The sequence below is a fragment of the Microtus pennsylvanicus genome, chromosome 3 (genome assembly GCF_037038515.1).
Source record: "Microtus pennsylvanicus isolate mMicPen1 chromosome 3, mMicPen1.hap1, whole genome shotgun sequence".
NCBI lineage: Eukaryota > Metazoa > Chordata > Mammalia > Rodentia > Cricetidae > Microtus > Microtus pennsylvanicus.
The window spans coordinates 21,816,707-21,829,103 of record NC_134581.1 but is presented as its reverse complement, the minus strand read 5'-3'; the positions used below and the strand labels follow the sequence as shown (position 1 = coordinate 21,829,103).

Here is a 12,397-nt window from a genome sequence, read left to right as displayed (position 1 = left end):
CTACAGACTCTCCTAGTTGCTCCTATTGTCAGGCTTTTGTTGCCATTAGGATGTCTCTAAACGTCCCCTTTACTATCTAGTGCTTACTGGTCCACACAGAGACCACTCACTGATGTCTTTACTGCCCCCTGAGCACACCTGCGATTGCACACATCCCTGGGGTCTCTCTGGTCCCAGTCCCAGAAAACTATAAATATTCTAGGTCACTCTGTCCTTTGGGGTTGAGTCTTTCTTGACCTGACTATGTCATCCCTCCCATAAACATTTCTGTGCTGGGTACAAAACATCTAAAAGAGTGAATATGGTCCTATCCTCGCTCTCCACGAGCTCACTAGCTAGATGAGCCAGCCGAATTGAGTGTAAAGGAAGAAAGACCTATTGTGTGGGAAACAGAGAAGCAGACATGGCCACCTTTACAAGACACACCAGAGCTGTCCCTATGCCCTCTTTTTGGGGGGAGTGGGGCTTCTTGAGACAAGGTTTCTCTATGTATGTCCTGGAACTCATTCTATAGATCAGACTGGCCTCAAACTCACAGAGATCTACCTGTCTCTGCTTCCCTGGGTGCTGGGATTAAAGGTGTGTGCCACCACTGCCCAGCAGCCCTATGCCTTCTTAGGCTTAGACTCTAGTTGTAGGAAATATCTTGAGACAGCAATGACGGGGACAGAAAGGGCCATGGATAGACAGCAGGCGCGCCTTGTTGGAAACCTGGTGGGAGAGGTGGCCTTAGACCTCCATGGAATGGTAAAGAATTTGGGCATCATCCCACCAGTGATGTGAAGCCATTGTGGGGACTCTGAGCAGGACAGGGGTCCGTGATGCCGTCTCACCTTCCCCACGATGGCTTTCTCTTCTGTCCACTTACCTACCTCGTCAGAAGCAGGGTGCCTGCCTTGTCGTTGCAGCAGGGCCGCAGCAAAGCCTGCACATTCAATCATGGCGCTTCCATGCAGGAGGCTGCAGGAGCTAAGGTGATTAGATTGTGAGGAAATTGGTCGGTGAGCTGGAGTTCTGTTAGGAGCTCGCATCGGTCCTTATTTCATTCATTTTCCAGACCAAATGGGAATCGCTCACTTGGAGCCACGAGTCCTACCACCTGCACTCCCTGCCTTCTTGGGGCCTGACCCTCTCAATTAGGTTCCTTTTCCGCTGCTCTCCACACCCGTCTCTTTCATTAGCTTTTCAATATGCCCAAGTCCTTCCCATTAAGAAGTAGCAAAATAGCAACAAGCAAAAGGCGCCTCCTCCAACTGTATCTGTGTATCTTCAGCATTCACAATCAGTCTACTTGAAAGCTTTTGGTGTTCTTTTCCCTCAACTCAGCCATCATCTTCTGCTACCATCTCTCTGGTGAACTTGCCCTGAATAAGGCCAGCCATCCTGTCCTGTGGGTAAACCCATGGGTGTTCCGTCTGCCTCTCTCTTGGACAGGATCCATATATAGCCCAAGGTGGCACAGAACTCATATCAAACTACCTACCTCAGCTTTCTACATGCTGGAACTCCAGACATGAGAGACTACAGCTGTTTCCCTGAATGTCAACTATTTGTTTGGGGCATCTCACATAGTTCAGGCTGATCCAAAGTTTGCTATGTAGCTAAGGATAACCCTGAACTCATCCTCCTGCCTCTATCTCCCAAGCCCTGGGAACACAGGTGTGCACCAACATGCCTGTCTCTTCTGGGTCTTTTACAAAACTCACCTTGCATTGACTGTCTTGGAAGCACTGAGCCTTGGGTTGGCGTTTCCTTCTCTAAAATGTGTTCCTTTGGCTTCATGGTCCCCACAAGCTCCTGATTTCCCCTTAAGCCCGTGGAGATTCTGTTCCCTCTCCTCTGCGAACCTTTATTTGTCAGGATGGCTATGAAACAGGCTGTGGATTCAGGCGGCATGCAAGCTCCCTTCTCTTTCCACTGTTACCTCCCAATGCCATAAACTCTTCTGCTTCCATGATTTGACTTACTCTCCGGGCAAAGCGTGCCTCCAAGAGGCAAATCACCAGCGAGGATTTCTTAGCTGGATTGTAGATCTCTATATCCTGTGCTTACAGGCAACTCAGACACCATGCCTTTCTTCCTGCACATTCTCTACCTCAGCTGATGTACCGAAACCCACCCAGGCACCTAAACAAAATCCAAGGGCTGTCATTGCCTCTCTAACTCCTGGCAGGAGGAGGCAATCCACCTCCTCCCCCGCTGACCTTGCCTGCTTTGTGCTTCTTGGGTGGATGTTTTCTTCACTCCTCCTGTCACTTCTACACATACACCCCAAGACCACTGGGATCTTCTACCTTGATCATCAGCCTCCAGATTAACCTCTCCAAATTGGGTTCAAAACTTGTTTTTCCATTTTTCATCTGCTGGCCATTGGCTTATATAAAATGGAGGTTTCTTGCTCTAATCCACTTTCCAGGCCCGACTTCAGAGTAATATCCAGGTCCCTTAGTTTCCCATATAAGGCCGCTCATGGTGCAAGCTCTGCCTGCCCCTCCAGCTACTCACAGTCAACCCTTTATTCCTCAGCCTCAAAGAACAGCCTATGATCCCACAAACACAACATTTGACTTCTGAAACTTTAATATGAGCTCTTCCCTCTACTGCTCACCCAGACTCCAACTTGGCCACTCCAGTTCCAGGTGAGCCGAGCCTATGAGATCATTGTCTTTGACTGCTCAGGACGTGGTGGCTCTCCCATGACTCTGTCCATTTCCGCATCAAGTCACTTATACAGTTGCATTCTGCTGTGAAGTCAATGCTTGGAACTTGTTACTGCATCCGTGGCAGACGGCCATTTCTAGCGCTACCGCAGTTGCTCACATGCAGGCAACTATGACTTCAATAAGACCAGAAGAGGCGACTTAAATTTTCTTGAGGAGATGACAGCCTCTCTTCCAGGAGAACAGAATGGCATGGGCTCAGGAGCTTAGCTGAAGCTTGTTTGCCTATACATTTGTTTTGTTTGAGTGTTTTAATTTTTATTCCTTCTGGTGAGCAGGAGGCTGCAGCATTCTGAGTGAGGGTGTCTTCTGGGAGATTAAAGAAATCTTGGAAGGAAGAAATCGTTAGTGTAGAAGGGCTGTTAAAATACTGATGTAGGTCTGGTGTTGTGGCTCAGTTGAAAGGGGGCTTGCCTCGCATGCACGAGGTCCTGAGTTTGATTCTGAAGAAGATATACACTGAGCATGGTGGTACACAACTGTAACCCCAATTCTTGGAAGGTAGAGGCAGGGGGGTCATGAGATCAAGGTATCATAGGCTTCTAGCCAACTGGAGGCCAGCCTGGACTACACAAAGCTCTGCCTCTAGCTCCCCAAAGAGAAAATAAAGAGTACCAGTCATGTTCCCTTAGTCAGAGGAGCCCTGCCAGTCCCCACGGCCTAACCGCAAGTTACCTTGGCAGCACACAGTCCCCAGGTTCAGGGGTTCAGGACACAGTCTGGGCTCCTCTCAGAGTAGGCTGCATTCTGCCCCTGCCTCCCCTGCACTATGGATTTGCTTCTGTCATACAAGGAATGAGACAAGCTAGTTTCTGCCTTTTGGTGCCTCTGGGCAGTGACTAACACTCAGATGAAGAAACTGCTGTGTCCCCAGCTGGAGCTCTGGGGATGCCTCTGACACCTTGTTAAGGAGTCAGACGGGGTTGAAAGGGAGTGCTTGAAACATCAAGAGACTAAAATAAAGTAGGCTGCGACTGATGGCAGTTAAGAGTAATTGAGGAAGATTCCAGTGAAATACTTGGGGATTAACTTATTTTAAAGCATGCTGTCTAAGGTCATGGATGTCTAGAGGTGAAGTCATGACTTACTAAACTTGTTCAGTCGGAACTTATTTTAGGCACCAAAAATTCTGTGCCTTCTACAAGCCAGGTGACTTGCTAACAGAGAGTTGCAAGGCAAGGACAACCTCTCCTGCGTCCTCTTTCACTTGGGAATTGCCAGGAATTATGATGTACTTAGTTGTGACTCTCAATAGCTTGGAACCATCCAGGGCCCTTGCTAACAAGGCAAGCCCAGGGGGATGCAGGGTATCACGGGATCCCTTCCATAGGTGTGCAGAGGAGGCCCATCCATCTCTGTTCATCCCGTCACCCTTGCTCTGAGGCCTGAGCTCTACCAGAGCCCAGGTTTGTCCTCAGATCTCTTGCTGGTCTCTCAAGACTTGGTAGTGGTGAACACAGATGCCATTGGTCTCAAACTTTGCATGATCTTAAAGCAAGAGCCACAGACCCTCTTCACCATTTGGCCACCTTTCTGTGACCCCGAGGATTCCACTCTGGCACTGCCTGCAGCTTTGCTGGCATCTGGGAAGATACAGATATGTCTGATTTTGGAAATGACCCCATAGCGTCTATGTGTAGGTTATGGCACAGTGACCTCGGAGCTCAGTCTTCTGTGAACCTTTCAATCTCTTTGGGTATTGGGTCCTTTGGGAATTCTGGATGGTGCCTTGTGCTGCTGGTATTGTTGCAACCTTCCTTTTACTCCATTAGCAAGGGACTTACTGTTTCCTTAGCCAGTTGGTGACAGAGTCGTTATTTTTAAAGGATGATGAAGGCTTAGGTTACCCCACAAAGAGCCTCTTAGAGCAGACAGAGCTACCAGGAACTTGCATTTCTTATTGAAGGGTGTAGTTTTCCCCTCTTGCACTCTGCCTCCCTAACCCTCACAGCAGTATCTCTAGAATCCTGTGTCTCCATAGATGCTGTTCTCTCTGTCCTCTTTATCAGCCTCCATTCCTCCCTCTGAGTGTTGGAGTAGCAGAGAGTTGGGGGAGGGAGAGAGAGTGCAGGAGGAGGTGAGTGTCTCTAAGGCATCCCCAGCAAGCCATCTCCATTTCTGTAAGCCCTGGCCCACCTGCCATTGGCGGACCACACCTGCTCACTCTTGGTGATATCCTGTATTTAACCACACCCTGGGCTACCTGGCAAGGTTGTAGATTGCATCCTGTCAGCTTGGCTTTGCAACTCACAAATCACTGCATATATTTAAGTTCTGAGCATGTCACAAGATGTACCCATGAACTCAGCAGCGATGGCTGTGTACACAAGATCAAGTCAGCCAACATCCCAGCATGGTTGAGGGAGCGGCTCATAAGACCCCACCCAAATCTGAGGCGCTATTATCATTTGATGGCTACTAGGAGAAAGTCACTTTTCTTCAAGGATGTGACCACTGGTAGGTTGCCTAAGGACCAGTGGGTGGCTCTATAGCTATGTGCTTATAAGCAGCACTACTTAGACTCAGGGCTATAAAAATAAAGAGAACAAAAAAATTGGGAGGGGGATGTTGGAGGTCCCAGGAGGAGCTGGAGAAAGTGAGGGATAGATAAATAGGCTCACAAAATATATTATATACATGTATGAAATTCTCAAATAATAAATTAAAATATACTATTAAAAAAGTAGAGCTCTTGAGCCAAGAATGTGGCTCAGTTGGTAGAGTGCTTGTCCTGGGTTCCATTACCAGCAATCCCCCCCCACAAAAATGTCTCGGTAGGATGATGGGGAGACAGCACGTGCAATCCAGAAGGATGGGCTCTCGCTGCAGTAAGCATTCTCCCAAGGGTTTGCTTTGAGAGTTGAGAAGGAAGTCCCCTAAACTCAGTGTATAGAGACACCTCTTTGCGGAAGGCTCTGCCTGTCAGGCTCTCCTATCACTTTATACCCAAAAGAGTGAGGCTCACGCCTCTCTTTCAGGGAGCCTCAGGAACCCCAGCAACTATCACTTCCTAAGCCAGTGTCTTCACACAGAACACCGTGAATTCCCAAGGAGGAAGGTTAAGATAGTGCCACGGCTTCCACAGTGTGGTCCCTGGGCCAGCAGCATCAGCACCACTTGTAAGATGTTCAAGTTCTAGGACCCACTCAAAAACCACCACACGGAGGCTCTGTAACTTGTGATTACTCTCCCCACAGGTGATGTCAAGCCACACTTGGGTGTGACATCCCACTGGGGCAAAGGTGAGGAGTGGGGGGTCATATGTCCAAGTTAAAATGCTGACTCCGTTGATTTTGTTCCTGAGGTTCTGAGTCTGGAAGTGGGAACAAGGCAGGACCTGCTGGGACTTCACACATTTATACTGTGGAAGAGAACTCAGTATGTAAAGCAAAATATGTTAAAGGCAAAAGAGTGCCTTTCTTGATGGCTGGCTAATGACGCTCCGCAGTCCCCTTCCTACTTCTTGCTCTCGATTGGTCTGGGGGTGACATTTAGCAGCTTGGACACAGGAAGGGCATCTGCAAGGCAGGCTGAAGTTGTGGAGTGCTTGTTCATGTCAGTGTCGCTGAGAACTGTGCCTCCTTCCTGGTCTCCGTGGATCCCTCCTGTTCTCGTCTGTGTGCTCTGTGTTCTCTTTGTCCTTTCTGGGAACTTACAGTAACAGCAAATGAAGAGTTTGACACGATCTTTATGCTAACCCTGCTTGACCCCAGCAAGAAGGGAGGATGGCAATGGCAGTGCTAGAGAAGAGACTCTGGTAAGAGATGCTGCCAAAGAGAGCAAATTTAAACCCACTCTTGTGAAAACCGAGAACAGATCGGTCACGTGGCTTAGGCTTGGAAGACACTCATGGACTGAGTCTTTGGGGATAATTACTAAACTGGGCTTGTAATTGTTAATCAACTAACCAGGGGAGATTTTGTCTTCTACCTTCCTGGCTGAACTGGAGCCCTCTGAAGACCACATGGAATTCTGCGGACAGGTGCTCTCTCTCCCCAGCTTCTCCCATCCTCCTGGGCTCAACTTTATAGCCACACTTTAAGGTAAGCTCGCCTGGGTTGTAGCTGCATCTTCAAGCTATGAGACACTGTGAGGGAGCTTCCTGCTGGTCTGCAGCCTGTAACTCAAAGCCAGAAAGCCCCTGTGACAGTTTTAATTGTGAACTTCGAACAACCTAGCATCTCCAGGGATGGGAGTCTCAATAAGGTTTGCCTAGGTCAGGTTGGTTTGTGGGCATGTCCAAGGGGAATTGCCTTGATTATGTTAATTGATGTGGGAAGACTCCGCCCACTGTGGGCAGCACCGTTCACCAGGCAGAGGATATCCTGGACTGTAAAAAGCAGAAAGGGTGCTGAGCACAAGTGAGTAGGCGTTTGTTTAGTTCCTCTCTGCTCTCACCTGTGGATGTGATGTAGCATGACTACCTGCTTCAGGTTCCTGATGCTTTGACTTACCTGCAATAATGGATTATCACCTGGAATTGTGAATCAAATAAACTTTTCCCCCTTGGGCTGCTTTTTGCCGTGGTATTTTATCAGAGCAACAGAAACGAAACTAGGACTCTCCCAGATCAGTTACCCAAGCCTCGAGGAAAAGGCTCATGCCGCCTTAAATATGTATTAAATTCGGAGCCAAGGTTCCTGCTAAGTCCACACCTTCCCTAGCTGCGTGTTTGCAGGCATAGCAATAGCAAGGAGTCTAAAGTTTGGACCTCAGCTTCTTAGTGTAGTGTGGGAGCTAAGTAGGGGTCCAGGGACACACACTCTGACAACATCTTACATAAACCCGGACATGCTTCTGCTCTTTTTAATTAGACAGATAAAATTAGGAAGGAGATTAAGGTAAAAGGAGAAATTAAAAATATTCAAATGTTAGGTGGAATTTACAAAAGTGAATCAAACAATGAACAATGAGGTACAAGAAGGAATGTAAAGAGAAACACGGACACGACAGAAACATTCCTTGGATGTCACACGGTTTCAGCCAGTCCACAGGCCAGGCAAGGAAGAACTCTCCCTTGCCGTCCCTAAAATTGCTGGTTCCAGGGCTGTGGAAGAACATTCTCCAGAAATCCTCGCCTTCTCCTCCTCTTCAGATCTTATCAATAATAACTCTTCAGTCAGCATCATTCCAGAATGGCCCACACTGCATCCAATTCAAACCACTCACCTGTTTCCTGTCTTAATTTGCAAACTCTTCAGAGACTACTTTCTTTTTTTTTAAATTTTCCTTTCAATTGAGTTCCCCACCCCCCTCTTTTCTCTCTTCTCATTGAGCCAAGCGGCCAGTGGGCCAAGCAGAAAGCCAGGCCAACAGCTTGTTCCAGCCCCCTGAGGCCTCCCAGGGCCCAAACTTTCCCAATTCTTTTTTTCTTGTTTGCATCTGTCACGAACAAGCACAGTCGTTTTATAACGCAGACACACAGACGTGTGCGCTTGCACACGGAAACAGGTTTTTCTATTATTATTTCCGATTTGTGGTTTCTTTTTTTTCCTTTTTGCAGAAAATGCAAACAAAAGAAAAACAAGGTTTTCAATTGAAGGTACATCTCTTCTTCAATATGAAGACATTAATTGAATTGGTTGGATCCCCATGCAGTAGTGGTCAGCAAAGTCCTTTGGCAACTGACAGACGACATCTGGAGACTCAGGAGCTGGGTTTTATTTGAAGAAGCTTCCCTACAAGAGTCATGAGCAAAGGGAAATGGATGTGGGGGAGGACTCTCAGGGAGGAGCACAAAAGGAGAAAAGAAAAGAACATCATTGGTGAGGGAGAAGATGGAACAGCCGAGGCTTGCTTCTCATCCCTCCACCTCCTTCCCTTCTTCCCGAAGACAGGTAACTCCAGTCCCCCTTGGATAGGAACTGAGTTCACCTTGGTTCCCAATGCATATGGTTTCGGCTTCACTTCTGTTAAACGTCACCTTTCTATCTTTATTATTACGTGTTTGGTTTCCCACGGCATCTACGTGCTTCTGCTGCGGAGAAACGACAATTGCCCGTGAGCAATGGGTCCAGTTCATTCTTCACAGATGGAAAGTTGTTTCCCAGCCAAAAAAAGCTGATCTTCCTCGCACATTCCACAGTGGTCAACCTCTGGTTTCCCTTTGACCCTGGTCCTTTTCCTTCCTCTCCTCCCCTAGGAATGCAAGTGTTCTCATGCCATTACCGATGGTGACTGGCTCATCTGGACCCTCATTGAATGGATGCTGCTCAGAATCTTCTTCTGATGGCCTGCCAAGGTGACCCCTATTCTCAGGAGGTCTCTAGAAGGGCAAAGAAGTCAGTGTTAGAGTTAGGGCAGCCTTTCCACAGCTCAAACTTATCACCAAAGGTATGCTCCTGACAATACAGTGGCCAGAAAAAGGTGCTAACCATCCCAGAATCTTAAGTGAAATAAACCCAAGTATTTAGCAGTAACGTGACTATATATTTTCTTTTACTTTGTCTTTGTGTGAATGTGTTTGAGTCTCTAGTGGGGGTGTGTGTGCACATATATGTGCATGTATATGGAGGCCAGAGGCCAGCCTTGAGTGTTACTCTTAGTTGTCATCCACCTTGTTTTGTGTGTTTGTTTTTATGAGCTTGTCTCTCACTGACTGATTTGGGGCATGCCAATTATGACAGTGTGGCTGGCCAGGGAGCCTAAGAGGTCTTCCTGCCTCACCTCCCCAGTCCTAGGATTGCAAGTGACTGCCACCTCACCCAGCTTCTCCTACAGTGATCCTGGAGACCAAACTCAGGTCTTCATGATCACCCAGCAAGCACACTACTGACTGAGCTATCCGACCCCAGCACCCAGTTATAATACTATCCCGCTCAAATACATGTTCTCTGTGCATCCCTCCTGCCCCCTCCCCACACAGTCTGCATGAGCTATGCCTTATTCCTCACCCATGGATCCAGAAGCATCCCTTTCTTGGTGGCCACGACCCTCAGGTGGACTGGAATTTTCCTCTACTCTGTGGCTGACTCTCAAAGCGCACACTCTATGGGACTTTGGTTATTTCGTGGAGCTTCCTGCCTAAATTAGTGAACACCCACTGTGAATGAAAAGCTATGGGGCTTGCCTGGTCTTCTGATGTTTCCCCCTGAGCTTCCAATCTCTCACTCTGTTTGAATTTTAATGCCATGCATTTTTAAGAAGGGTGATCTTAAAATAACTTTAGAATATCTGCCCAAGTAGGAATCCAAAGAATATGTCTGGGATAGAAGCTCAGATTGGGTTCATCTGTGAGCTGGGAGAAGTCATATGGAAAAGTTCATGGCTTAAGTCTGACCTCGAGGAGACCCAAGCATCTTTCCTTAGCTGCCCAAGTGCACACTATGTGCTATATACCATCCTATCTACACCTGCAGGGATGCGGTTCTCAGTCGTAGAGAAACTGCATTCACAGAGAGGTAAGTTAAACAGCAACCAGGTTTTCTGAGCAGGCGATGGGCCAAACGCATGCTTGTTAGTGCACGCCATTCCGTTTGTCTTTCTGCAAACCAGGGACATGGGCACTATTCTTACACATGCATTTACAGACAAGACACGTGTCATCCAAAGAAGTAAAGCACTAAATATCACATAGCAGGCAAACAGTGAGAGAAGCAGAATTCAAATACAGCAGCGCCTGGTTCCCGGCCTCCCTCACAGGCCTTTCCAACTCCCCTATGCTACTGCTTATTTCTTCCAAGCTTCCTGACCCTGGCACAGGCAGGCATGTTTGGATACTTCACACTCTGGCAGCCCCGGGGCTGGGTCTGTAACCACAATGTCTTGGCACTTATGCCTCCCTCCACAACCGCGTGAGCTGTAGTCCATCTCTCTAAGGCTGCAGCCGCTTGAGATAGGCAAATTGCCCGTGTCTTTTACAGCGAGTACTTTGGGGAAGCATGCTTGAATTCTGAATTCACAAATTGCCCCAACATCTATTTTATCGAGTTGCTCATTTCCTTTTTTTTCCCTCCTCCATCTTTCATCTCTCAAGAAACAAACTGAATTGCTCCAGAACTGTGTGACTGTGTTTTACTTTGAACTAAATCCCTTAATTTTCAGTTTGACTTTCCTTTTAATCCTCTCCTTGTTCCTTTTTGCCTGCGACTTTCCCCAGACTGAAGGAACAGCTTTATTTGACTCATTCTATTATGAAGGGGAGGAGGGGAAAATATGTCAAAAAGAAAATTGTAGTCAGCTGAGAGGGAGCAAAGTAGAGTGAGCCTGATGCCACGAATGCCCACCCCTTGGTCCTCTGATCACCCAGGAGCATCCCTCTGAGCTCTGCAGGGTGGGAAGGCTCGTTCTTTTTAACTTTATTTCTTTGAGTTTTGTGCTCACCCATTGGCAATCATTCAAAATGTGTAGGGATGTCCTTTATAATTATTTTTATTTTTATTTATCTATTTTATTTTAGGGGTCACCAGAAAATGGACCTTTATCAAGCATATGCTGCAATTTAGTGGATTCAAATGGAGATGCACATTCAATCCACCCCCTGGAGAAAACCCTGACTCCATCATTCATGAGAAGAATAAACCTTGCAGTGATAAAGCCTGACTCCAGGCATGGGCTGCATGTAGTCAGGGTCCATCTGCACTGAAGTAAAGCTAAGAATGGGTCTCCAATCTCCTCTCCCAGGTGCAGCAACTGGCCTGGTCATAAGAAAACCCCAGCATCCAGCACTGTGCCTAAGATATGACAGGTGACCAGTTACCATGTGTCAGTTGTCTGCTGGACTGATGTGTCCTCTGCCATAGCAGATGTGTATCCCAGGCCTCCAGAATTCACTCTGATGCATCAGTATACACTGGGGTTCAGGGTTTCTGCATGTGGGCGTGTGTGTGTGTGTGTGTGTGTGTGTGTGTGTGTAAGAAAGAATTGATTTCCTGGCTTAGATCATTTGAACTTCATTGAATACAGAAGGCAAAAGCAATATGTGAGCCTGGTCCTTCCTGTGTTTCTTCCCAACCTTTGTCATATGTCAGAATTCACCTGGGGACATTGAAATCCCCTAAGCCATGCGTTCTGCTCTCACCACATAGCAATTAATCAAAGGCTGCAGGTGGCATCAGTACTTTGGTCTTCTGTAGCCCAGGCTGGCCTTGAACTTGATACAGTAAGTGAAGATAACCTTGAATTTCTGGCTCCCTTATCTCTACCTCCCAAGTGCTGGGATTACAGACATGTGCCATCATCCCCAGTTTAAACAGAGCTGGAGGTTGAATCCAGGCTTCAGGTATGTTAGGTGAGCACCCTGCTGGCTGAGTCTCATCCCCAGGCACAGGCTTCTGAACTTCTTAAAGATTCCCAGACTATTCCAGTGGGCAGCAAAAGCTGAGACCTCTTTTGGTCCTTAGAGGGGAAAAGTGTGTGTCAGGGAGAGGGAGGTTAGATGTATATTGAACCAGCAGCCGGAAAAGCAGCTGGAAATGCAGCCTTGTGTCCCATCTTGCCTCATATGTCGCACTATTTCAGAATCTGCTGGATGGAAAGATTGGCACTAGATAAATATTTCCCAAACTGCATTTCCATAAAAACCTGTCCCTCAAAACTATGGTTCTATGGTATTTAATAATTTGGAATGGGCTTCTTTATTTCGGGATTTCTCACGGCCTTTATAATGCTAATATGAGCAGTGAATCTCCACGAGGATGATAAAGTGTGCAGCAGTTCCCAAATTTATTTGACCATGG

General features: G+C 47.4%; 1 protein-coding gene across 1 annotated transcript in view; it reads right to left on the bottom strand.

The window, feature by feature from the left end:
• Positions 1 to 7,497: 7,497 nt before the first annotated feature.
• Ephb1 (EPH receptor B1) overlaps positions 7,498 to 12,397 on the bottom strand; it is a 436,566-nt gene continuing 431,666 nt past the window's right edge. The window contains exon 16 of the mRNA XM_075964864.1: positions 7,498 to 8,985. Coding sequence (XP_075820979.1) covers positions 8,877 to 8,985 — 109 coding nt within the window. The 3' untranslated portion in view covers positions 7,498 to 8,876. The remainder of the gene's footprint in view (positions 8,986 to 12,397) is intronic.